At 35.4% G+C, this 27,847-nt stretch overlaps 2 protein-coding genes across 3 annotated transcripts; both read left to right on the plus strand.

The window, feature by feature from the left end:
• Positions 1 to 12,883: 12,883 nt before the first annotated feature.
• On the plus strand, positions 12,884 to 15,648 carry LOC110793199 (mitochondrial inner membrane protease ATP23). Its single transcript, XM_021998058.2, has 2 exons — positions 12,884 to 13,081; positions 14,766 to 15,648. Exon 2 carries the CDS (start codon positions 14,778 to 14,780, stop codon positions 15,369 to 15,371), a length of 594 nt encoding a protein of 197 aa, XP_021853750.2. The 5' UTR covers positions 12,884 to 13,081; positions 14,766 to 14,777; the 3' UTR covers positions 15,372 to 15,648.
• A 1,700-nt stretch (positions 15,649 to 17,348) lies between these two features.
• LOC110793195 (pentatricopeptide repeat-containing protein At1g10270) lies at positions 17,349 to 26,710 on the plus strand. Of its 2 annotated transcripts, XM_056841391.1 has the most exons (8): positions 17,349 to 19,709; positions 20,119 to 22,449; positions 22,769 to 22,822; positions 23,017 to 23,175; positions 24,130 to 24,237; positions 24,323 to 25,395; positions 25,503 to 25,660; positions 26,556 to 26,710. In XM_056841391.1, exon 1 carries the CDS (start codon positions 17,445 to 17,447, stop codon positions 19,620 to 19,622), a length of 2,178 nt encoding a protein of 725 aa, XP_056697369.1. In that variant the 5' UTR covers positions 17,349 to 17,444; the 3' UTR covers positions 19,623 to 19,709; positions 20,119 to 22,449; positions 22,769 to 22,822; positions 23,017 to 23,175; positions 24,130 to 24,237; positions 24,323 to 25,395; positions 25,503 to 25,660; positions 26,556 to 26,710. The 2 variants fall into 2 exon arrangements, with proteins under 2 accessions (XP_056697369.1, XP_021853745.1); XM_021998053.2 differs by lacking the exon at positions 20,119 to 22,449.
• Positions 26,711 to 27,847: the final 1,137 nt, after the last annotated feature.

A 27,847-nucleotide genomic window follows, 5' to 3' on the forward strand; every position in this document is an offset into this window, starting at 1 on the left:
AATTTTTGTTTGGATGCAAAAGGTCTTGCGCGCACAAGGTGTACAATAAATTTATTGTACACCAAGATAACTTTTATGCAATTTTTTGTAACTTTTATATTATAAAATTAAATAATTGTTAGATAAACATTTTAAAGGGTTAAATGATTAATTTATACATTATTAGTGATTTTGAAGAAATAATTTGTATTCAAATAAAAAAAATTATCATTAAAAAATAGATAACTTTTACATATATAAATGTAAATTTTAAGTATTTTGAGTCAGTTTTTACTGCGGTGTACAATATTTATTGTACACCCATTATAAATAAGAATTTGTGCTCCCTATATTGGTAAACTAAATGCATAACACTTGCATACAAAAGACTATTCATCAGCCAACTTTAATTATCATTCTTTCAACGTAACATGTAAAAATAAACATAGTAAAGTAAAATTTTGTTAAAGTTAATGCGAGAATTCCAAACATCAAGTTTTTATAATGTTTACTTATACGCAATTAGAGATGTTAATATTCAAAGAAGCGTGTTGGAATACTTAATAAAAAATAATACTTGAATTTAACAAAAAAAAAGGTTAAATTAGACCTTCAAAAAAAGTTAGACTAATTGTATGAAACAACCTCATATATTATTTGAATTTAACAAAACCCAATTTGTAAACCCTAGAAAACAATAAAAAAAAAAATTAAAACCTAATTATTGAATTATTCATGTTGTTGATGAAGACGGTAATGGGGATAAGTGTAATCATTAACACGTTTAAACTGGTCAGGGTCATTACGTCCCCGGTATAAGAAGATGCTATTACCACCAAAAACACCACCAAACGCAAGGGAAGCGCGTGTAGCAGAACGAAGGCCACGAGGGGCCCACATAATGGCAGCGGCGGTGGCCAAGGCGGGTCCTTCGATCCATGTATCAGCCTGCTCACCTAGAACTCCAACCATGGCGGCCGCCGAGAGGTCGGTGGCGATCGTAAATAGCACCCAAAACGCACCAAGGCGCGGCGCGTTAGCGCGTGCTGCATTAATTCCGGCGGAGAATTTGGAATTAATTGGAATTGTTTTAGGCTGCGTTCTATTTACCTGATTTCCACTTATTTTTCCTGAACTTATCTTATCTGAACTTAATTGAACTTATCTGAACTTATTAGAACTTACTTATTTAATTTAATAGGTAGTAGTTGATAGTGGAGTATTATTTTAATGTAGTTAGTGAGAAATGTGTAAAGGGGTGGGGTTGGGGGAGAGTAGGGGTTGAATTTTTAATTATTTTTTGTATGTAGTAGGGGGTAGGTGGGTTAATAGGGGTGGAGTGAGAAATAATACTCTCTCCGTATTTTTTTAAGAGATACACTTGGCCAGGCACGGGTATTAAGAAGAATAATTGAATGAAATAAAATAATAATAAAGCAAGTGGGGTTGGATAGATATTTTAATAATTAAATATGTGGGGACCATGTCTTTTTGGTGGGTGGAGGGTGGGGTAGGTTTATGAAAATATTTGTTTAATAGGATGGTGGGTGATAGGGTATATTAGATGTATTATTTAATTAGATGGTGGGGTTGATAAGTTACTAAAAATGGCAAGTGTATATCTTAAATAAATACGGCCGGAAAAGACAAGTGTATCCCTTAAATAAATACGGAGGGAGTATAATATTATTAGAATATTTCCATTTTTAGAAACAGGTCAAGTATTAAGGGACGGCCCGATAAGGAAAACAGGTCAAGTATTCCGGGACGGAGGGAGTATCAAAACTTATTTTAGTTATAAATTGTATTTGCCAACCCTTATTTTTCCTGAACTTATCTGAACTTGTTTTTCCTGAAATAAGTGGAAATAAGGTGAACAGAACATGGCCTTAGTGCAGACGGCCTTGAGGAAGTGGTAAAAGGATCCGCCGATGCTGCCGAAGGTGAACCCTATTCCGATGCCATCAAATTCGGAAAGTATATCATTGTCGTTGAATGGCTTATCAAGAGTTAAATACATGCGTGTAAAATTTGGGGTTTCATGCTTAGAATTCATGGTGAATTTTGTGGATGAATCAACGAATGATGGATGGATAGAAAACAGAGGGAGGGTTTATAACTTGGGTTTTCTATGGGTTTTAGGCCCGTTTAAGAGTTTTGAAGATTAATTAGGGAAGGCAATTCAAAAGATGAATTTGGTGTATGAATTTGGTAATATTATCTTTTTTAGGGCAATATCTATTTTATTAGCACTTAAAGCAATAGTGATATACTAAATTCATATACCATAAATTACTTTTCTGGAATCAAAAGTTTTTTTGTTTTATTTATTTATTTATTTTTACAGTTCTAATTGTTCGCAGGCCTAACATTCATCTCTATTATACTAGTCTTATATGCAAGCGATACGTGCCGATATTTTTAAAAATTTGATTTTATACATACGTAAGTAATTTTCGAACGTTTTATACAAAAAATTGTTTGTAACTTGTAAGGGTATTATCGACATCTTATGTGAACACCTTAAGTGTTAATTATAAGTAACTGAACTAAAGTAAGTGTTAATTATAAGTAACTGAATTATAAGTGTTAAGCATGATGCATTAAAGTAGTTATTTCAATAACCTTCTCATATAAAAATAGAAATGGTAGTAATAGAATATATGAAATAAGTGTGTTCAAGTTCTACAATTTTGGCCCCGATCTTTTCTGAATTAAACACATTTGATATCAAGAACTAAGATAATTCAAAGAGGTTGCTAGGAGAGGAAGACAAAGAAGAATAAAACAATGAATAAAAAAACTAAATCCAGATACGTCCATATAATGATGCTTACAAAGAGAGCCATAAAAGGGATCTCGGAAGAAGGAATTTAAGGTCAAATTTTGTTATTAAGAAAGAGGCGGGAAACTGTGGCATAAATTAATATTCTAACCTCAGAAATTAATATGATTCTAGTTACTATATATGTTTGTTGGATATGCAAACAGTATAAATTAATACTCTAACAACAAACTGTGGCAGGAAAGAGGCAAGCTCTCAAGAAATCTTGCATACAATGATTGAGACTCATATGCATATTTGCTTGTAAGAACGGAAATTGAAACAAACTACATAACATACATATTCATCCCTTGGAGGATCATATCATGAGGTGGCAAGTTTGCTAGTCCTAGTTCAGCAGCTGCAACTCTGCAAGATCATCTATAGCTAGCCTTCAAAATTCTTTGCTGACGTGATTCTTCATGTCTCTTCAATTCTTCCATGTCCTTGTATTTTCCAGTTACATTGACGTCCTAAAATTGTCCAAATTTGATATTAATAAAGATAGGACATCAATGAGTGGCAAGAAAGATAGGTAGGAAAATCTACCCTTCCTAAAATTGGATTATCATGGGATTCAAAAACTAAAAAAGGAAATAAAATAAAATAAAAACACAAATCCAAAACCACTAAATTTAGCTGTAATTTCTTTTCTTGGTCAAATCCCAGCTCAATTTTCCAAAAATACACATAATCAAAACCCCATTTTGCATATCTCAAAATATTTTGAACATTAATTCAAATGGCAAACCCCCATCGACAAAATATTAGGCCAAAGACGCGGGATCAAATCACGTCTACACCATTGCCAAATTTCTGAAAACATTGAAATTTAAAAATTCATTGCTTATCATCACAATATTTCTATGGAAAAAACTCATTAAAATTCAAAATGAATTATTTCCAATAAAAAAAAGTTTCTAAAAATTGTTAGGTTTTTTTGCCAAAAAGGACCTTTTATAAACGTTTTTTTGCGAGAAAGGACCTTTTATGACGAAATTGGTGAAATGGGACCTAAAACATAAAAAATTTTGTTGATTGGGACCTTTTACCGGTTTCTTGGAGTTGACAGATTCCGGCAACAACTTTGACACGTGGCAACCGGAGAAGGCCACGTGTCCATTTAATGATTTAAAAAAAAAAAAAAAAAATCCCCCAATAAAAAAAAAAAAATCGATTTTTTTTTTGCCCCAAATCGGTTTTTTTTTTTTTTTGCCCCAAATCGATAATTTTTTTTTGTGCCCCAAATCGATTTTTTTTTTGCCCCAATCGATTTTTTTTTGCTCCAATTCTCCCTCCAAAATCCCAATTGCCTTAAAGTTCGTCGCTGAAATTGTCTGCCACGAATTGTTATTCATAGCCACATGAATGAGGTTTGCTATTTTTCCCCCTCAAATTCCTCCTCAATTGTTCTAATTTTGCGTCGAAAAAATTAGGGTTCTTCGCAAAATTGGGGCATAAAAAAAGAAATTCGATTTGGGGCAAAAAAAAAATCGATAAATTTTTTTTTTTTAGGCAAAATATTTTTTTACTTTTGTTGGGCAATTTTTTTTAATTTTTTAATCATTAAATGGACAAGTGGCACTCTCCGGTTGCCACGTGTCAAAGTCGTTGCCGGAATCTTGGGTCAACTCCAAAAAACCGGCAAAAGGTCCCAATCAACAAAAAAATTTATGTTTTAGGTCCCATTTCACCAATTTCGTCATAAAAGGTCCTTTCTCGCAAAAAACCGTTTATAAAAGGTCTTTTTTGGCAAAAAATTGTTAATTCACCTTCTCTAATTTCTCAAAAGCGTTAACACGGAGGGGAAACCAACCATGAATAGCCTCACCGGCAATCGCACAAAGCCACGTCGGCCAACCAGCGGCCACATGGTCACCCTCCACATACTTCTACAAATTCCCCAACCTAAAACTGACCGACTCGCTCCCACACGTAAAGCTAACTCGACCTAACTCACTTCCAGCCTTCTTCCTACTCTCGGAATCAGTGGGCCCCACCTTACTCCGAACCGAACCCTTCACCACGACCACATTGTCCCTGAATATACCAGAGTAGTCCGCCGCCGGCGTCACTGACACATCTCCTTTCGAACTCACACACCTCATATATTTTTTTTTCTAAATTAAAAAATACATCAAATTTAAACATGAAAAATCAGTACAAACATGAAAAATTAGTCAGGAGATATTTATGAAGTTTAAATTCAATTAAATCCTACTTTATTAAAGTGCACCGACTATAATCAACCCAGATCAACAAAATAACACCAATTCTCTTAAAATAAAACAATAATTAGTACTTCAATTGCAACGAACTTAGTAATGATCTGATCCAAAACCAAAGATCAGACATGAACAAAATCAAATCCACAACACCAAATTATCATCAAACACAGTAAAAATCACAGAAATTCAACATGCAAAGATAGCAGGGAAATCTCACTTAATTCAAAGTAACTCAATTAGCACTAATTTGAAACAAAAACCATCGATTTAGGTGATAAAGGAAGAAAATAAAAACTCAGAAACACGAAAAATGTAAGAAATGATCAAGACGAACACTAACCAAACAACGGATTATGTCCATTAAGAGCTGGGAATTGCTGCTTCCATTGTTGTTCTTCCTTAACTTCTACACCCATTTTCTCCCAATTCTTGTTCTTTTTGATATTTGAGAGACGAGGATGGATTTTCTCTCTCCTTTAAGTTGGTATGAGCGGGTAGCAGTGGAATTTTCTAGGGTTTGGAAGGGAGGATGAGGGTTTAAATTAGGGGTGAGGGTATTATCGTCTTTTTTAAGGGGACACCAAAAGCGTAGTTACTGTATTACCTTCAGCCCTTGCCTTATATAATAGAGATAAGTGAAGAGCTGGGATTATTTTTCGTAAATCCACTTTTGTTGTCCCCCTTAGAATAGCCCATTATACCCTTGGTAATTGAAAATACAATGTATTAAAAAAAAAAAAAACAGAAACGCCTATCAATATAACCCAAAACCTTCGAATCTCCACAAATCAAAACACACACTAAGAATAAACACAATCACAAAGAAAAATATCTCAGAAAACCTTCAAATCTCTCTCTCTCTCTCTCCAAAATCACCTGATTTGTTTTCCCCAAATTTGAATTCGAAACTTTTCGAGAATTTGATTTTCTCTCTATATTTCTTTTGAACATTTTGAATTATCTCTAGTGGAGTAGAGTGGAACATCTGAGTTATTTCCAGTTTGCACGCCACCAACGCCCTCTAAAGTCTAAACTAATGTACCACTTTTTCTTTGACTAAATAGTTTGTTGTGCTTTATGTCTGTTTTTTTTTTATTTGAATTAGGACCCTGCATAAGGGAGTGCTCCACGTCTTCAATATAAGCAAATAGCATGAGATCGAATGTTTGTTTCTTTTGTTTATGTTTATATGTTTTTGTTTTATATGAAATCTAATTGTTTTCTTAATTTTCTATGTTTCTTTCTTTTGTTCACTTTGTTTAAGGATCATACTATGTACTTCTTAATCTTGATTCAATCTTCAAGATTCTTTTAATACATACTACTATTATCTGATAAAAACTTTAATACGTGATGACCCATATGAAAAAAGTTGGGTGTCAGTTTTCGGCGGTAGTTTTCCTTCAATAGTGCATGGTTATTGTGTGCTTCTTTCATATTAGACATATGAAAGGAAAGGTTGCCTTTATTGAGAAGATTGTCATGAGATGCTTATATTCAACTTGAAAACATAAGGATTTGGCAACGATATCTAATGATTCTGGAGAATATGATTTATCTTTGAACTACTATGTACTCCCTCCGTCCCGGAATACTTACACCATTTTGACTGGATACGCTTGCCAATACACGATTTGACCACCAATATCTTGAACTACATATTATAAAATCCTATGGCACATTAATATTTTGAAAATAATAATTAAGATTAAGCCACCAATCTAAAACTATATACTAACATATGTTTTCATATACTAGAAATAAAATATGGTTAAAGTGAATTTTGTGAATAGTGAAAAAAAGTCAAAACGGTGCGAATATTACGGGGCGGAGGGAATATAACTTTACCTTAAATTTGTTTATTTGATCTTTTTATCATTGTCATGTTTAGTCATTCGATGAAATATGCTTAGGTATATATGTCAAATGAGACGGTTAAATTATTCTTGAGTTGGGTTATCATTTTCATATTTATTCACTTCTTTCTCTAATGTGTGTTCTGATTTTTCTCTAAGGAGGGGTCGAGAGTAATCCCAACTTTTAGAGTATTATCTTTAAAACCGGTCATTTTTTTCAATCAATTAAATCCTCTTCCACATTGCCTGTGGTAATATATTGGTAAACTAATGCATAACACTTACAAAAGACCTTTGCTTACCCTAATGATTCAGGATTTAGTCTGGCAAAAACCTATTTCCAACAAAATTCACTTAATTTTTTGGATTGTTCTCCAACCATACATATCCTGAATTCCTGATATCTCGTATATACATTAGAGTATTATACTAACTGTACGAAACAATCTCATGTATTATTTGTATTATACTTCCTCCGTTTCTTTACGCTTAAAAAAATGTGCCCAAAAATCAAAACTTTGACCATAAATTCTCTATCTTGTTAGATTCGTCTCAAAATGTATTTTATAAATATCAAATTTTTATAATTTATTGTCATATAAAATTGGATATATTAACGGTCAAACATTACACTGGAAACTTCATAAAAAAACTTCATAAAAAATTAGACTATGTACGAAACAACCTCATGTATTATTTGAATTTAACAAAAATAAAAAAAACAAATTTGTAGCTATTTTCTGGCCTAAAAAACTCAATATGTAAACCCTAAATAAAAAAGAAGAAAAAAAAAGCAGCTTATTATTGAATTATTCATGTTGTTGATTCTCGGCATGAAGACGGTAATAGGGATAAGTATAATCATTAACCCGTTTAAACTGATCAGGGTCATTAAGGACCCGGTATGAGAGTACGCTATGACCACCAACAACACCACCAAACGCAAGGGAAGCGCGTGTAGCAGAACCAAGCCCACGAGGGGCCCGCGTAAGGGCAGCGCCAGCAGCAAACCCAGGTCATTCGATCCATCTATTAGCCTGCTCACCTAGAAATCCAACCGTGGCGGCCGACGAGAGGTTGGTGGCGATCGTAAATAGCACCCAAAACGCACCAAGGCGCGGCGCGTGAGCGCGTGCTGCATTGATTCCGGCGGAGAATCTGGAATTAATTGGAATTGTTTTAGTACAGACGGCGGCCTTGAGGAAGTGGTAAAAGGATCCGCCGATGCTGCCGACGGTGAACCCTATTCCGATGTCATCAAAGAAGGGAACTCTACCATTGTCGTAGTATGGCTTATCAAGACATAAATACATGCGTATAAAATCTGGGGTTTCATGCGTAGAATTCATGCTGAATTTCACAAATTCACGATTGATGGATAGAAGACGGAGGTTTAGGATTTTGTCAAGTTCTTTAATAGAAGATTTGGAGCCAGTTGGCTTTCTAAGGGGTTTAGGCCCGTTTAGGGGGTTTAGGCCCGTCCTTTGGGCCTAATATCTATATTATTAAAGCAGAGTGTTGGTGAATGTGAGGACTCCAAATACTCAATCCTCTCTTCTCAGTTCTCACATATGCCACGTTAATTGTCGCATCATACTCCATTAAAAGGAAACCAATCAATCACAACTTAAATCATGCACCATTCAAGCAAGAAAGAAAAAAAAAAAAATCAAACTAACAATAATAGGAAAATAACAATTGACATAAAAGGAAATAGAAAATATTGTATTAAATGAACGGAATATAAATACCAATAAATAAGGAAAACTAAAATAAAAATAAAAAAATCAGGTTGTTTATCTTTTGAAAGGAAATTTGAATAACATAAATATAATGATTTACTATTTCGACACAAATTATCAAATATTATGAAATAATTGAAAAGTAATTCCAATCAATCTAATACATATGGAACGTCATTTTTTTAATTCTTTATTTAACGTATATTTAATCAATTTAATAAAAACAAAGTAGGCACTTCAGTTAAATGATTAAACCATACATTTTATAGTTTATTATTAAAAAAAAATAGAGTAAACAAACAATCCCCAAATATCAAAGAAAAATATACATAGCACCCCTGGCAAAAAGATGTAATATTGTAGGTGAGAGTAAAAAATAAGGAGCAAGGTAAAATTACTTTATCAGTCATTTGAATAAGGTATTATTAAGAGATACATGTGAGATGATGATGGTGGATGGCTTCGTGGTAGCTGAGAGATTTTTACGGGTGATTGTGTGGGTTATTAAGAGGGTAGCTAATTCGGTCGTTGGTGGATCGGAGTGAGATTTTTTGTCCGCGATGGTGGGGATTTTGATTACAATTTGGTTGGTTGGGATTTTTTGTTGATGGTGTAAAATTCCGTGATAGTTGGGTAAGATTTCTATCTTGGTGTTGGAGGTGGAAGGTTAGGATGGTAGATGATTCTGGTGGATGTGGTCGTTGGATCGAGATGTGGTGGAATAATGTGAGGTGACATGATCAAACTAATGAACAACATATATATATATATATAAAGGAATCAACTCAATTGATTCACTTATCTTTCTTCAAAACCTTAAAACAAACGCTCCTTAACATATATCCACTTGCACATTGCCAAAAACTATATAAATAGTACATGGAGGAAAACAAGAATATGTTTAAGAGGAGATCATTAAAGTCGAACTAATAACAACATGTGAAAAAAGATTGCATACTACGAGAAAAAAATTCTCTGTACTACGGAGTATTATTTACATATATACTTAGTCAACAATATGGAAACTCGAGATAAAACCTCATTCTTTATGAAGGATATATAACATCTTTTAAACAACTAAACTAAGAAAACTCATTAAATGAAAGGAATAATGGGTTCTAATAATCCAACCTATTAATAAAATCAGACAAAATATATTTATAGAAATTCACATCTTGAATAATTATATGACAATTAGTACCATTTCAAGAAAATATTTATTTATAAAAATCAACTAACATCCATAAAATTATACAATGTCGCTATTGTAATTATTCTTATAAACGTACTTCAAACTAGCTAAATATAGTAAATCAAAATTGAAATGATATAACCAGAAAATTCAGTTGACAACAACTTTTTGATAAGCTACTTTATTAGAATATGACATTTTGTCTTAGGCGTCTAGCAACATTTCAATTATAAAAATATTTCATAATTACTCCTTATTTATGTTATTACTACAAAAGAAGTGCATGTTTTTAAAAATCTAATGCACTATTTTATTTGTTTCCTAATTTATAGAAATCATGTGCATTAGCACGGGCCCATATTAGTTCATAATTAATTAAATATATACTATAAGTTAGGCTACTGTTTCTACTTTGGACTCCCTGGTGTTTCTAGGAGTATTATTATTTGGTAAAGATCTTAATGTTTGATATAGTAATGTTCCGAAGTCTCACCGTATGTACTCATGGACAATATGCACTAATCTTTTCCCAAAAAGAAAATATAGTACATAGATTTAAAAAAAAAATTTACCATAAGATCTTACAAATTATCACTAATTTAGAAATTACTCTGTATAATAGTCAAATTTGATAAATCACTAATTTAGAATATACTAACTTTTATATAAGGCGGTCTTACACAAAACCCACATTGGTGTCATATAAGTAATTAAGCAATAAAATCAATTAGTTAAGCAATGAAACTAATTAGTTAAGATCTGAAACCAATTAGTTAATAAATGAAACTAATTAGTTAAACAATAGAACTAATTAGTTAAACAATAAAACCAATTAGTTAAACAACTAAACCAAATAGTTAATCAATTAAAGTGGTCTTTTCGGTAAGCAGTCTTACACAAAAGTTGTCCTTTAGAATATTACACCAGCCGTATTAGAGATTAGTAAATATAACGTATCAGATTGCTAACTATTATGACATTGAATATTCTATAGTGGATTATACTAACATGTATAACTGAACTGACAGAGATATTACTTTTGATATCTCATACGTAGTATTTAATAATATTCTAAGGTATCAAATTGCTAACTATTGTTATTATTCATTTTGTTTATAATAAATTTGCACTAGAATATTATTAATTTGTATGTAGAATTTAGTTTTTGATAAAATGATAAAAAAGAATATTACACAGGGACACTTGGCAGCCTCATAATGAACAAAATATTCTATAAACTCTACTAAAACATGGGGTACTCATTATGAGGCGAACATTTTTTACTTCAAAAATTCTACATTTAAACTAAGCTATAGTTTTTATAATATTCCAAATATCACATGAGCAAAAATAACCAAAATTAGTACATGCTGCTGGTTTGTGTCAACTGGTAAACATGCTAAAGGATTGACAGGAAAAAGAAGGGGGGGATTTGAATTGTTTTGACGGTGAATGTTGTTAACTTCCTTTTATATATTGTTATTGGAGTCTCAATGTTTGGGTGTTTGGTTCACCCCCTTGATTTTTACATGCTAGTGAATTCAAGAAATATATTTTTTAAATATTTGTTTAAGTTTATAGTCAAAGTTATGTGTTTATAAGCGTGAAATTTAAAATGATGTGATTAATTGATACAAAAGAAGTATGTTTTGTTAAAAAATCACAAAAAATTGTTTGCTTATCCAAATCCTATAGAAAATTTGATTTCTCGGATATTTATAGTTTACCCTCACTTTTCAAAAGAATTTAATTTGGGATAAAAGAGCCCTTTACAATACTCCGTAGATGCTAATATATCAAACCATTTACAGTTTACTCACCATTTACTGAAGAGTTGAAAATTAACGGCTTGGATGAATACAACTCTTCCAAACCGCTACTCATACTTGCCAAACGAGTGGATTTATATTTTAGACTAGTCAAACCGCCACTATTGTTCCAATCTGCCAATTTGACCCCAAACCTCTCTTCGTAGCACACACAAAAAATATGCTTTTTTAATATATTTTTTTATCTGGAGGAATTTTTTTATCTTACCAAATTAATATCTGTTCTTACTTTTTTCTAGGAGCTTCAAAATCAATAATAGTTATTTATGAACTATACAAATTACTTGACATAATCGTAAATAAATTAAAGAGAAATTTTCTTTGGTAACCTTAAGTTTTTTATTTTCTCTTTGGTAAAATAAAAACAAGAATTTATCTCTGATAGCCTTAAGCTTGTTATACATAATCAAACAATAACCTTAATGATGGTTTTATTTTATTTGTGGTTAACTACATTATTAAACTAATTGATTGTAGTTAACTAACGATTAAGTTACATAAATACCCATAAAACCTAGTGTTCCCTCCTAGATGAAAAGAATATTCCCTTCCAAATTATTCCCTCCTCTTATATAAACCAAAACCGATAACCTTAACACCTAACTCATTATTGTGCAACCAAGTAGTTTCTTTGCATTATCAAAAATGTTAAATTTGTAATGTTTTTAAATAATGATCTTTAGTTCCCCATATTTTTGTTCGGATATATAACACTTCAATTGATTTACAACGATTTTTGTTTGAAACGCTTTAATTGATAAAAAGTTAGTAAGTACGTACTACGTAGTATATGTGAATGGTGAACTATGAAGAGGGTATTTTTATACATTCGGATGTTAACCACGGTTAATCAAATTGGTCAAACCTTCATTAATATCATTGTTTAATTATTTATAGAAACTTAAGTTAACCAAAGAGAAAATTCTTGTTTTTAGCAAAGAAAAAAAAAAGAGAAGAAACTCAAGGTTATCAAAGACTATTTCCCTACCATTGATGTCTTGGCCTAGTGGTTAAGACTGAGGGCATGTGTATAATAGTTCTTAGATTCGAATCCCCATACCCCATTTGTAATCTATATTTCCCTTGTGGCTCATTCGAAAAAAAAAAAAAAAAAAAAAAAGACTATTTCCCTAAATTAAATTCCATGTGGAACAATATTTTTCATCTATTACCAACTTTATTCCATTAAGCTCAAATTTTATTCGGTTTAATTCACTTTTGTTTATTTTTAAGTTCACACACTTTTTTATTTTCTTACCTCGAGTAGTATTTAATTTCCTTTTTTTTTTCTAGCGTTTTGGAGTAATTAGCAAAAGACTATACAGTATCGCCACTTCACCTGAGGAGCAACATCCGCCGCCGCCAACTCCGTAATTTTCCGATCAACTCAATCTCTTTCCTCTCTGAATCGTCGACTTCGGTGCAGCAGAGGTTAGGGTTTTTCAATAAATTTCATTTTCCGATTTCAATTTATGTCCATTTACTAGATCCTTGATGATAAATCATTAAATTGAGTATTCGTTTGCATCGGAATTGATAGAACCTTCAATTTGTTAACATTTGATTGTCATGTGGTTTACCATTTTTGTAATTTTTGATTAAATTGAAGTTTAAAGTCCTACTTCTTTATATGCTCATCTAGTCTTACGATTCTGTTTCTTGAGCTGAATTTTGCCGCAAATACATGTGGGAGAAATTTATCGTGAAATGGGGATATCATTAGGTTCAATCTTGCAAATGATTAGGGGAGTTATTTGATTAGTCCTCCCACCAAAACAATGTATGTGTCTCGCACAATATTTACTGAAGGACTATAGAGCAATTGAAATGTTGTTGTGACTTGTGACCTATTTGAACCATCCTTGAGTGCCCATTTTCTATAGCTATATGGAACAGTGGTGGGAATAATAATGTGGGGTGATTGGTGAGTGACTGAGTGAGAAAGTTGGATTGACAGGCTTATATCTTTGTGGGATTGGCTGGAGCAATTGCAGTTGGGATATGTTCAAAAACGGGTTTTAGTATCCTAGGCGGATGTAAGGAAGAGAGCGTAGGATCTGTAGTAGGCAACTTGATTGCGTTCAGCTTCTTTGTAATTTTCAGCTGGCTTGTGTAAAAGATGGAAATGCAGCAGCTTTTAGTTAATGGAGTCTGGTTCAGTTTGGTTACCTCATGACTTCTGAAGTCTGTGACTACTAAGTAAGGATGTTGGCTGTGAACAGGGTAAGGGGTATGGCTTCAGCTTTGCTGTTTGGGATCGGGAGTTGTGGCATTGGGTGGGGTGGAACGACAAGGTCAGTGTTTGGAGATTTTACTTGTTGGGCTTAAATGGAGTTGGGAGGTAGGATAGACTTGATCAACTAAATAGATCTTAATCAGTTCTCGAGTCTCCTATTGGTTAGGTGGTTCAAGAGATTTTTTCTTGTTCTTGGTGATTTGTTGAAAGGTAGAGAATTAATTTAGCTCATAATGTAGCTAGATTTCAGCCTTCTATGTTTGATTAGAGGATTTTGGCCGGCTTGATCATATGCCAGATCATCTAAATGAGTTGAGCTTCATACTTTAAGTCTTTAAGTACTTAACAATGCAATAATTCTCCCCTTGGTTGCTATGATTGTTAAAAAAAAATCGTAATAATCTTGAACAGTCAATCTCTTGAATAAGGGATTATTGTTTTTGTGTGATTGGCTGGGAGCAGTTGCAGTTGGGGGATGTTCAAAAACGTCTTTTAGTATCATAATGTAGCTAGATTTCAGCCTTCTATGTTTGATTAGAGGATTTTGGCTTGATCATATGCCAGATCATCTAAATGAGTGGAGCTTCATACTTTAAGTCTTTAAGTACTTAGCAATGCAATAATTCTCCCCGTGGTTGCTATGATTGACAAAAAAAAAATCTTAATAATCTTGAACAGTCAATCTCTTGAATAAGGGATTATTCTTTTCTTTTTCTTCACCAGTTATAATAGAATTTGCTGTTGACTTGGTGGGTTAAGACTTGTTTGTTTGATTGTTGGAGGTTTGGCTTGCAACAACAAAAACAAAACAAGGGCAATACAATAGTTTTGTGTAGAAAGAAGTAGAGATTTGATGCATATTTAAATGAACTATTGCAGGTGAAAACCTTAATGGAAGGGGAAACAGCTGATGTAAAAGGGACACCGAATAGCTCCCTGTCGGTTGTCCATGGTGATGGCGTAAGTGTAGAAGAGTGCCAAAAGATGATCCAGCGAAGCTTGCGAACTCCAACGGTGAAATTTCTGATGGGGCATTTGGAAAAATCTGGGTGTAGCATCGGCGATAACTTCATAAAAGCCGTTGATTGTAAGCAGCAAGTTAGCGGTGGTTATACTCGTGGTGGAGGGATAATGGTATGTAGCAATTACATGAACATGCAAGATGAAGTCAACCAAGTTCTGATCCATGAGCTTATTCATGCTTATGATGACTGTACTGGTAAAAACTTGAATTGGGCTAATTGTGCTCATCATGCTTGTAGTGAGATCCGCGCTGGTCATTTGAGTGGTGATTGTCACTTCAAACGAGAGCTATTGCGTGGTTATATGAAGCTTCGAGGCCACGAACAAGATTGTGTTAAAAGAAGAGTGATGAAATCGGTGATTGCTAATCCTTTTTGCTCTGAAACAGCTGCAAAAGATGCAATGGAAGCTGTTTGGGATACTTGTTACAATGATACACGACCCTTTGATAGAGCTCCTTGAGATAGACTGACAGTTGCAGTTGGTTACACAAAATTAATTTTCATGACATTTTTGTTTTCTGAAATAGTTTTGATAAAGCTTCAATTGCAGAATGGAAGTATGGAACCAAGTAATTGCTGCAGTAAGTGAGGTAGACAGCTCCTATAAGCTGAATCTCGATTTTTTTTTATTTTTTCCCGATAATTACTGCACACGAAGGCAATTTGTAATTGTTTATATCTGAGTTGTGTACCTTACCTTTTGAGTTATATGGAACTCAGGTTGAATTTTTAGTCCAGTTTAGCATGTGAAACCAAGTTTTTCTCTTAAATCTTACTGCGAAATTCGATTTATGAAGATTTTTACAGATGAACTGTTAAACGAACAAATCTGAACTGTTAAATTCAAATGAAAAGGAATCAGTGGCTTCTCTTTCTATGTAAGATGTTATCTTCTTTGTTAGCTTTGTGCTGATAATTTCGTTCGTCCTGTATTTTCTCTGTAAATAAGTAAAGTAAGCAGAAGAGCAAAGCAATACAAAGCTATTTTTGTCAAATTTCTGTCCCTTTTACCAGAGTTCTTATTTCACATGATAAACTAAAACAACAGCGACATTGCAAAGTCACCAAGTACACATCTTGCATACTGTAAATAAAATCGAATACGGCAAAACTTGAGAAAATCATTTATAAGTAATTGTTAACTATTCCGTATTTTTTAGTGATAATTTTTTTGCTTTAATAAAATTATTCCTTTAAAATCATTTATAATATTAAAAGTAATTGTTTAAGCCTTTAAAATGTTTATCCATCAAAAAAATTATGTAATATAAAAGTTAATCAAAATATGTAAAAAGTATGAAGCTGGATATATCACAAATCGACTTTTTATACTCCCTCCGTCCCAAATTAGTTGTTACACTTTCCTTTTTCGGCCGTCCCAGATTAGTTGTTACACTTCTAAATTAGGAATGACCCCACAAATATTTTTTTCTCTCTCTTCCCACTAAATTTATTTTGGTCCCCACACCCTATCTCATTCAATTAAAAAGATACCCCACTAACTTATATCACATTTACTTTTTCAATAAAATAACAATTGATAACCAAACAACCACTTATCACCTAAAACTTTGTGCTCTGGGACGGAAGGAGTATTTAAAATACAAATATATGCTTACCAATTAAGTCAATGGGAGTAACAAGAAGATGAATTATAGATATGAAGAGTGAAGTATTAATCGACGGCTGCACCACAACAACATAGAGTGTGAGGGTTTGAGTATTTGAAAATGAGTTTGTGGGTTTACAAAAACGCATTGGATCATTGATAGAATTGAGGGAAAAAAATAAAAAATTGACTTATTATTGAAATGAAGCCAAGCCAATGCCGGAAACTTACATTATGATGTCTTTCACAATTTTTTTTTTTTTACAGAAATGTGTGATTTCACAAAAAAAATACGTAGTATATAAGGTTCTTTCTCGCTACAGGTTATAAAAGATCATTTTTTACAAATATGCCAAATAAATAATCAAAAAAAAGAAAAGAAAAAACAACAACAAATAATACGGAGCCACTTGCTAGTAAAGATGGCTGTGGGCCGGGCTGGCCCGAAGCCCGACCCGACCCGGCACGAAAAAAGCACGGCCCGGCACGAGCACGCAAAAAGCACGGCCCGGCACGGGGCACGAAGTCGTGGGCCGTGGGCCTTACTTTTTTGGAAAAAACACGACAAGGCACGGCACGACAAAGCACGTTAAATTTAGTCAAATTAGCCTTAGGCACGCGGGCCGGTCCGGCACGGCACGAAAGCACGTGGGCTTGGGCCGAGCATGGGCCTTATTTTTAACTTTTCGGCCCGGCACGAAACAACGTGGGCCTGACGTGGGCCCGACACGTTTAGGCCCACGGCCCGTGGGCTCGGCACGAAGCACGGCCCGGCCCGGCCCACAGCCATCTTTACTTGCTAGTTGCTACTTGCGGATGTTACTCTAGTCAGCAGTTCAGCACTGAACTAGGTTTAACATCTTCCTTCTCAGAATCCCTATTTCCTATTTCCCATTTCCCAATTTTCTCCCTCCCGCCACCGCCATGGCTCTCTACCGTCTCCTCGTCCGCTCCTTCCGCCGCACCACAGCCGCTATTACCACTAACACTACCACCACTCCTCACTCCTACCTCCCTACTCTCCAACCTCACCCCTCATTCTCTCTCCTCCACCTCCGCACCCTTGCCTTTTCCTCCGCGGAAGAAGCGGCAGCAGAACGGCGCCGCCGTAAGCGCCGTCTCCGCATTGAACCTCCTCTCCACGCCCTCCGGCGAGACCCCAACGCCCCTCGTCCTCCCCCTGACCCCAACGCTCGCCGTCAACCCGATACCACCTCCTCCCTCACCGGTCCCCGCCTCAACCTCCACAATCGTGTTCAATCACTTATTCGCGCTGGCGACCTTGACAATGCCTCCGTCCTCGCCCGCCAAGCTGTCTTCTCCCGTACCCGGCCCACCGTGTTCACCTGCAATGCCATTATCGCCTCCATGTATAGAGCTCAGAGGTATGACGAAGCTGTCTCACTCTTTGAGTTCTTCTTTAAGCAGTCCAATATTGTACCAAACATTGTTTCATACAATTTTTTGATTGTTAGTCACTGTGAATGTAAAAGGGTTGATGTTGGTCTTGAGATTTATAAGCTTATTTTAGCTCAGGCACCATTTAGCCCTTCCTCTGTTACTTTTAGGCATTTGACTAAAGGGTTAATTGATGTTGGGAGGATTGGGGAAGCTGTTGATCTTCTTAGGGAGATGCTGAATAAGGGGTTAGGTGCTGATTCGATTGTTTATAACAATTTGATTAAAGGATTTTTGGATTTGGATGATTTTGGTAAGGCCAATGAATTTTTTGACGAGCTTAAAGAGAGGTGTCTTGTGTATGATGGTGTTGTGAACGCCACGTTTATGGAGTGGTTCTTTAATAAGGGAAGAGGGAAGGAGGCTATGGAATCATATAGGAATTTGCTTGATCTTCAGTTTAAGATGACACCTGCAACTTGTAATGTGCTGCTTGAGGTGTTGATTAGGTTTGGGAAGAAGAAAGAGGCATGGGAGTTGTTTGATTCGATGCTAGATAGACATACTCCACCGAATTTCCAGGCTGTGAATTCGGATTCTTTTAATGTGATGGTGAATGAGTGTTTTAAAGAGGGGAAATTTGAAAAGGCTGTTATCACTTTTAAGAAGGTTGGAACCAAGATGGGGTCTAGGCAGTTTGCCATGGATGTAGCTGGTTATAACAACATCATTGTGAGGTTTGCTGAGCATGGGATGATTGAGAAGGCGGAGGAGTTCTTTACAGAGTTAAAGTCGAAATCATTGAGCCCGGATGTCACTGGTTATAGAACACTGATTGATGCTTATCTTAAGGAGCAAAGGATTGATGATGCCCTAAGCATGTTTGAGCAGATGGTTGATGCAAATTTAAGAGTGATTACGGCGTATGCAGATAGATGGTTTACTGAACTAATTCAGAATAACAAAGTAGTAGAATGTTCACAAGTCTTGACAAAAATGGCGGAAAGGGATCCAAAACCCGACCCGTCTACTTATGAAATCGTCATCAAGGGCCTGTGTGGTGGTGGTGCATTTGACGCGTGTGTTAATATTGTTGGTCAGGTCATACGGTCTGGTGTTGGTGTCACTCCTTCAATTCGGGAGTTTCTGTTAGAAGTTTTTGAAAAGGAGGGACGGAGAGATGAAATGGAAAGGCTCCTGGATGAGAAGAGGCAGGGGAATTGGCAGCAACCTTATTCCCAGGCTTCAAGGCCTGCTGGGCCAACAGGGCCCGGACAATCTTTACAACCATCTGGACCTTCTGGGTTCAGCCCACCAACTGGATTTTCAGGGTCTGCTGGACCAACAGGGTCTTATGGAAATCCTGGACCAACCGGGCCTCCACAGCAAAGAGGATATTGGCAGGGAAATTGGCAGCAACCTTACTCCCAGCCTTCGGGCCCTGCTGGACCAACGGGACCCGTACAACCTTCACAACTACCTGGACCTTCTGGGTTTAGGTCACCGACTGGATTTTCAGGGCCTGTTGCATCAACAGAGTATTCAGGAAATTCTGGACCAACCGGACCTCCGCAGCAAGGAGGACAATGGCAGGGAAATTGGCAGCAACCTCGGGAGCATTTGGGCCCTGTTGGACCAATAGGACCCGAACAACCTTCACAACCAGCTGGACCTTCTGGGTTTAGGACACGAACTGGATTTTGACCAACAGGATCTTCACGATTCCTGTACCAACCGCACCGGAGTAAAGGGGACATTACAAGCCTATCCATTTGCTGGTAGCAGTGATGGGTAAGAGTAATTTTTGGTTTAGCTGAAGCATGTGGAACTCTGTCAAGAACTTGAGGATAGAGTTGAGATTAATTACAGTAATTTGGATAATTTTTGGATTGAATATCAAATATCAGTAGTTTTTTACAAGAAATTACCAGAACATATGCTAGGACTCTAGGTGTTGAAACTTGAAAGATTCAATGAATACATGAATATGTTACATGTGCTTTACACTGTCTTCGTTTTTGTTTTCTTTTTCTCTCTTTGCTTTTTATGTTGTGTCATACATTGTTGTTGCTATTTTAAATGCTGAAGCCGGAAATTGATCAAGCAATAGCCATTCTACAACTTATAACTGACAGGAGCTCAGGCTCTTAACATCATTACTTATTATGTTTTGCTTGATGGTTATTGTTTGCGTGGTTAGATGGAAGATGCAAAAACACTAATTGATATCATGGCCCAAAATTGTTGCGAGCCTAATATCGTGAGTTTCAGTACTGTGATAATGGATGACCAGGCCCTGAAAATTTCCGAAGAAATATCTCAGAGACTCCTAATGCTGTTACCTATACCACTCTTATTGATGGACTATGCAAAGGCAGTAGATTTAAACTTGCATATGAGTTGTTCGCAGAAATGGGAGTTTGTGGAAATTCTCCAGGTGTTTTCACGTATGCTTCATTGCTTGATGGACTATGCAAAAGTGCACGGCCTGATTAGGCAGTGGCATTACTTGAAAATATGGAGGATAATGGTGTTAAGCATACTATGTTTGTCTACGGTATTTTAAGAGACGGTTTATGTGACTAATGTGAGACTTGGCTACTTGAAGATGCATCATTTTTTTCTCTGATCTTGTATTGAAGGGTCTGCAACCTACCCTTGTAATGTACACAAATGATTAAAAGCTTCTGTAAGGAAGGGTTCATGAGCGAATCTATTCAATTACTGAGGATAATGGAGGAAGACAATTGTCCCCCTAGTGTGGTTACCTATGATACGATCATCAGAGGGTATTTTCTCAATAAAGACTTATGAAATGCATTATACTACTGTGACTTTATGGGAAGCAAGGTTTTCGAAGCTAATGCTGAAACTCTTTCGTTACATGTTGGCCTAATTTCTTCTGATAATTTAAGTGACTCAGACAAGGACCTTCTTGCAAAGTTCATCAAGTGACCTGAATAAGATAATTGCAAGTTTGCAACCTTGATGAGATTTTGGAGATATGACAAACAAGAATTCTGGTACGGGTATCTGAGTAAAATTCAATATGAGCCTTGTGAGGAGTCAATGTGTCAGAGACTTGCTTTATTTATTCTGTACATAGTCTCTTGTCTGTGATTCCTTGTTGCACCATCTAGCCTTCTTATTTTTGTCACAGATATCTCAAGTGTGATAACATCTTTTTAATCAAAACTCAGGCAAGAGTTAAAATCGAAGATCTTGACTTGCAGCGATGCTTTAACAATGCAATACTGGCTACAGCTCATACTGCAGGTACACCTGCGTTTGTGTAGCCTAAGATTTCGGGATGTGCTTGCTTCAGATGGTCCTTCGGGAATTCTCATGTAGCGAGTGCACTAATTCAGGTCTAGCTTTGGAATAAAGCCTACTGCCCTTGGAAAAGTGACTGACTACTGGTGAAGTAGTTTTTTGAGAAGAGTTTGGGTCCCGTATCATAGATATTGCCAGCAATTGATCTCTTGTATGACCTGTTCCTTGATCTGAGTGATTCTGGATAGCCTTCATCATCTAGTTCTCCCATTCTGAGATCAGAATCTGTGGGTTTGTCTTTACTTAGTAGTTAGTACCCATGATCTGATGGCTAGTTCACCTGCTGGTTCTGTCAACCTACTGAAGTTTTTTGTCAGTGAGACGAAATATTCAAGTTACAAGGGAAGTTGTTGAAGGATAATGACTTGGTACTGGTGATTTATGGATCTGTGACGTCGGGGTTCATGCAAAGAAGATTGAGTTGTCTTCTTGAAAGTGATACAACTCAGTCAGTTACGGAAGAGATGGCAAAGGTGTTTGAGTTGTTAGCTGAAGATGCAGCAATATTAACTCTGCGTATGGATGATGAATTGGTTACAAATTTTTTGCCTGGGTATGTGTAGTTTGGTTGATGCAGTCTTGTAGAGGCAGAAGATAGGCCAGACATTATTCATCCTCGAGAATGATGCCAGTCAACATAATAATAAGGCTCCACAAACCTGCAACTGTCGGATTCCATAGAACTTCCTGCTGTTGGAATATCAGGTGAATATGATAATCATCCTGCTGGTAAATCATTGCTTGCTGATTTGAAGTGTAAACACTGAAGACTCAAGTGGAAGTGAATGTTATCATATGAGTATGTTCGGCTTATCTGCTCTGACATTGTCAAATAGATGGCAAGACAAACAAGATTATACAGAAAATATGAGACGAGGCAACAAAAACTTTAGTAATGATGTAAGCCTAGGCATTTCCAAGATGTTTGAGGGAGCTTATTTGTCGGAACAGATTGTAGGTAAATTTTTTGAGCATCTCTGAAGACATGAATTGTACCAAAGATGGAGCCTGTGACAATATATCTCTTCTCAGATTTCAAAAAAGCTACTGAGCCGGTCCAATGCCAAGATATTGATACTGACCTTTACTTCTCTATATGATGTTCTATCAAATTGCAGGGAGTTGCGTCAGTTTTTCCGAGAGACTTTGGCTTCATTAAAATGGACTGCAATCAATTAGCTGATGCATTAGCAAAGAAGTGAGAGGCTTAATGCCACAACTTAGTTTTGAAGTCAATGTAACTAGGAATTTTCCCCGAACCCCTAATTATTGTTTAAGCTTGAATTTCCTCCGCGACCTTCAATAATTATTAGAGTTTGAAGTTGGTAATTTCTTGCTACATGTTACTATACATTAACCAAATTTTTATTTATGGGTTGTATGATACTACTACCTGTTCTCGATAGTATCTTCCCGGTCTGTTTCTTGATCATGCTAGGTGAAAACACTTGATGCTGGAGATTAAAAATTCAACTGTTAGATTTAGTATTTTGCTGAATACCTTCTTACTGTTTCAGGTTATGCAGAGACTTTAAGGTCAATCTTATTAATAATTGTATCAGCTAGCTAAGGTTCGTCTGTCATTTCAGAGCATTATTTTGTTCTCTTATTACAGCTCTGTTGGTTAGTATTCCTTTTCTTTATACAGAAGGTGAGGGCTATAACAAGCCTGTTATTAGGGAAGGAGGTTTTATTTTTATACTGATACATCGATCTTGTCCTAATTCGCTAGTAACAACCGAGTTAATCTATTTCTTTATAACAGGTTTGAAAAATGCAGAAGCTTTTGGTCTCAGCTTCAGAGTCAAATAAGGAAAATGCATGATACACAAAACCGAAGAGCAAATGAGCTGTGGCAAGGCCGTCCTGGATGGATCTGTGAGGTTGAGTACAAGTAAGCTATCAGCTCGGTCATCTGAATGAGGTTAAGAAAATATTAAGGTTTTCTTATGTTTCTCTGCTTTGTCAAAAATAGTTTCCTACATCATGTATCATGTTAAGTAATCCCTTAACTACATGGATTTGGATCTTGTACAAAATCCACCTTACACCCGGGTATGGTATCACGTGCACCTAGAGCTAGGTCCATCCGGGAGTAAGATGGATGTACTTATAGATCTACTGTGTGAGTGTGTGGAATGTGAAAAGCTTAGCAGAGTGAACGGTTAATGTTTAGGGTTTAGTAGCCTTTTCTCACTTATCCCTGATTTCAATTTCTGGGTTATGTGTTTTTTCGTAAGGTTTTGATATTTTCCCTGCCTTCAAATTTCAAATTCTGTATAATCCGATATGAATAACAATTCAAAGAATGCTTGGTTAATTGACTGTATTAGTTTAGTGTCTTGTCAGATAAATTGTTTGTGCAGCTCTTCAGTTATGTTGGTAAAACACAATTCTTGTAGACAACATCCTCTAATTCCTTTCTGACATGATCACAATTTAAGAGCAGATTGTCTTAGAAGTTTAAAGCCTTTTGAAATCTGTTTTTCGTCACCTCTCGAAGCAACTTGATGACATTTTTCATTTCAAACATGTATTTTTTTTTGTTTTTTTTAATCTTTGAGAATATGTGAATGTTGAGTATATTAGGTTTCTTTTATTATCTAACTTTAAAGCTGGTGAAAAGATTTTGTTTCGATTTTAGGGTTATGTTTTTAGTTTGATTCTTGTTATAGTGTAATAATTCTTTTTGTCATGGCTAATCAGTAGCTTTAGTTGATTAGGTTATATGTTCTTTATTGACGCAATGACGCGTTTATAAACATATGTCGAGCTGGTAAAAATGATGTCTGAGCTGAATTCGTTGATTGGTCTAAAATGGTGAATGTTTTGCTCTGTTTATTTGACATGCTCTTGATATTACTGTGCTTGTCTGCAGGGAAGCGAATGTGAGTATCCACATAGTGAATATGCTCGGATGAACCCGACAGATTGTATTTACTGGATGAATGGAAACTGCTTGAATCCAAAATGCTCATCTAGGCATGTCTGTGCTAATGTCAGTGTTTTACTCTTGTCTAATTGCTTAGTTGACCAGACAGTACTAATTGTCTTTTCCCATTTATATTCAGCCTTTAGATGGTTTGGTGGGATCTCAAGTTGATGGGTCGTCTGCTTTTGTACCGCGTGGCCCATCTGTTCTTTCAGCTCCTCAGAATCCAACTGAGCAAGTGAGCAAGGAGTCCCCTGCATTTTCTTTCAGAAGGGATCTATTACTATATACTAAAAGAGACACCAGGAATGACACATGTCATTTCCTGGTTCGATTTTTTCCCGCCAGAATGTTTTTTTTTATTTTTTTACTTTAAAATAAGTAAATGACATTACGTTTTTTTAGGAAACTAAGATAAAAATATATTTTAATTACCATAGATGTGTACTGCATAATATATTATTGGAGGAAAGCTAAATCAATATTATTTTTTCCTTTATGATATAATTTTATTTATGCATTATTATAACTTTTTAATCTGATAAGAAATATAAAAAATATTGATAAATGAACTTCTAATGTTAGTCTACTATTAATAATATAATACGGAGTACATGGTAACTGATAAGTAAGAATGTTAATTAAAATAATAATACATGGTAAGTAGACTAACATATAAGTTTATTTATCAAGATTTTACTCAATTCAAAATATGTTGTATTTGACTAACTCGGTTATGCTCGGGTCTTTTTCGAAAATTAGTCTTGAGTCATTCTGGTTTGGTTAACGTTGTTAGATCGTTCTACATACAAGTAAACGACTATTATTTTTAACTTTGTATAATAATATGCAAATTTAGTTCATTTGAATTTTTTTTTTACACAACTTTGAATTTATACTTTTTCATATATCCTTTCACTTTCATGTTTTCCTAATATCACAAGTCTTTTAGTTACTATTAAAATAATAAATTGTTTTAGTAGTAGCCGTGCGTTGCACGGGCCCTAAACTAGTATTGCTTAAAAGTTGACAGATGTCCTTTCGTGCATGGTCCAAATCTTCCTACTACAAAGATTCAAAAGGTTCCAGCCAGCACTGCTACCCCTGGAGCTCCTGCTTTCAAGAAAGCTTTTGGTAGCCTTGAAAAGTGTACACAGCCAAAAACGAATTTCCAGACAAATAAACCTAATGTTGCTGAAAAGCTGCCCCAAGGTAATGCAATCCTAAAAATTCAGTCTGTTCGTCCGATGAATGGAGCAACTGTTAGAAAACAGCCTTTCAATCTAGACAACTTTTGAGAGTCTTAAATTTTGTTTCAGCTCATTGAAGTGAGAACCTTTCTCTGTCATTAAGGACTTTCTGCAATGAGCTAAAAGCTAAAGAACCTCAGTCACAGAGAAAGCGGAGTAAAATTTCCAGGAAGGAGGCCAAATTAAGCTACAACAAGTGCACTTGAGATTGCTGACCTCTGAGATCAGTGAGTCCCACACCTATATTGAGCATTTTGATTTAAGTAGAATTTGTTGTTGTTTGCTATTTACTCGGTCGGACTACCTTGACTAAGAATAATGCTACTAGCCTTCTACTGTGCCAATTTCAGTAACAGTGATGAAGGATATTGACACCTCCTCGAGTTATAATATATAAGGATGGGATCACGAGACATATTTTGTTGCGTTTTTGCTGGGACAACGAGACAAATATTTTCTCTGAGCTATTTCAGCAAATATGTTTTGTGTCGCTTCTAGGTGCTCGGTTAGATGTCTTCAAAATCGCTTAGGTTACCCAGTTTCCCTCCGATTAATAGAATACTTTTATGGTTATCTCCATTCCGGCTATTTGATGCAATTGCACTGCACCTTCTGTTAGTTTAAACTTTACTCACCTTGAGTAAACTATGTTTTCCTTGGTTCTAAATTAGTGTAAAACATGACTAAAGGAGTTCGAACAATTCTGTTAAAGATCAGAATTTCACGTTAGATTATGCCATTACTATTTGCTACTTGCACTTTGTTGGTGAAACTGGTAAAACACGGGGCAGTGCTAAGTATCTGGTTTGCCAGCCAAATACAAAACCAGTATGCAAATTGTGATTAACAAAATGGATGAATTACTTGTCCCAAAAAATGATACAACTTTAATAAGATTGTACATTTTGACCTACTTAACCCTGCCTAATTGCATGGTCTACACCAGGTAAATGCAATACTATATTTTCTTATATATTTATTATAGCTGCATTAAACTTTTAGCCTTTGAATGTGAAATGATTAGAACTATGTTTTTCAGTAATGATTTTCGCAGCTTTTCACTGTCATTCTGTATATTTCTGCCATTTTTGAATAAGTTTATTGGTGTTCTTAATTATACAGGGATTGAGATCAAGTACCAAGAAATGCCTGTTGGTGGATCTGCTATTGATCTCATCGGAGTCCCATTGCCAGAGGAGACCAATCTGATGATGTACCTCTTGGAGCTACTGTCATTAGTTGTCGAGAGTTTGATTGATTCTAACAGCAATAACAATGTAGACATCTTGTCAATTTGGTTTTCCATAATCAAATTTTATTTTTATTTTTTTGGTGGTTATAACAAATTTTAATTGGGATGCAGAATAAAGATGCAGAGTATGTCGAAATTCAACAACAAAATGTTGCTGATGGAATAGACTTGCTTCCACGTCTTACGACTGACATTGATGTAAATGACAAATTCCTTAGGGTTGGTCTTTTATTCAAGTTTATCCTGGTATAAATACTTGAACTTTCTTATGTTTAGGTCCTAAATCCTAATCATTTTCTTGATATAATTGGCCTGGATTTCACAGGAATGGTGGCTTGGAGTTTACCCCAGAGTGCGCAATATTTAATCTTCTGGATATCCCATTGTATCATGGTTGGTTAGTTGATCTCAGGTACTTTCTACAATTGCCGGGAGCAATTATTTGAATCCTAATAGGAAGAGTTATTTAAATTCCAAACATTATTATCCCGTAGAAAGGAAAAGTTACAAAAAATGCAATTGAGAAGGGAACCTAAGATAGGGGGAAGGGCAATAATAATAAAAAAAACATACTCATGGACATATTCCCAAAAGACTGTGTTAGGGATAAATCTCCAATTGCCCATGTTGGACTTTTTACATGACTGGGATGACAAAATGACATCAAATTGTGATTGTTCTGTTTATTCTACGTGATACTTATGTTTAGTCAATTGCTTATGGGGGGTTGATGATTGCACAGATGCATGAATTCCATGAATCTGCGGAATCCGAAGTGTTAAGACTTAAAAGCCTTCAATTTGAACATGTGGAAATATCACGCAGCCTTGAAATCTGGTTGACACATTTTCCCCCAAATGGTACATGGTGGCATAAATTGATGCTTATGTAGTTATGTAGCTTCCAACTATATAGTTTTATTCAACTTCTATTGAATTTACCGGAAATATTATGCAGTTGTATTGATTTGTCTTGCTCTCTTGGTAGGTACTAGGTAGGCTTTTACCAAGTGTTGCCTGCATATACTGGAAGATTCACAATATCCGTGTTAGTTCAGCCTTTTACAGTGCTCAGCGTAATTGTGAGTTTTTAGTCTTGTAGTTTCCGCTTTTTATTGGTTCATTGCATAAGTAGTTACTTAGTCTGTTGTTGTATGGACGAG

Source organism: Spinacia oleracea, chromosome 4 (genome assembly GCF_020520425.1).
Source record: "Spinacia oleracea cultivar Varoflay chromosome 4, BTI_SOV_V1, whole genome shotgun sequence".
Classification (NCBI taxonomy): Eukaryota; Viridiplantae; Streptophyta; class Magnoliopsida; order Caryophyllales; family Amaranthaceae; genus Spinacia; species Spinacia oleracea.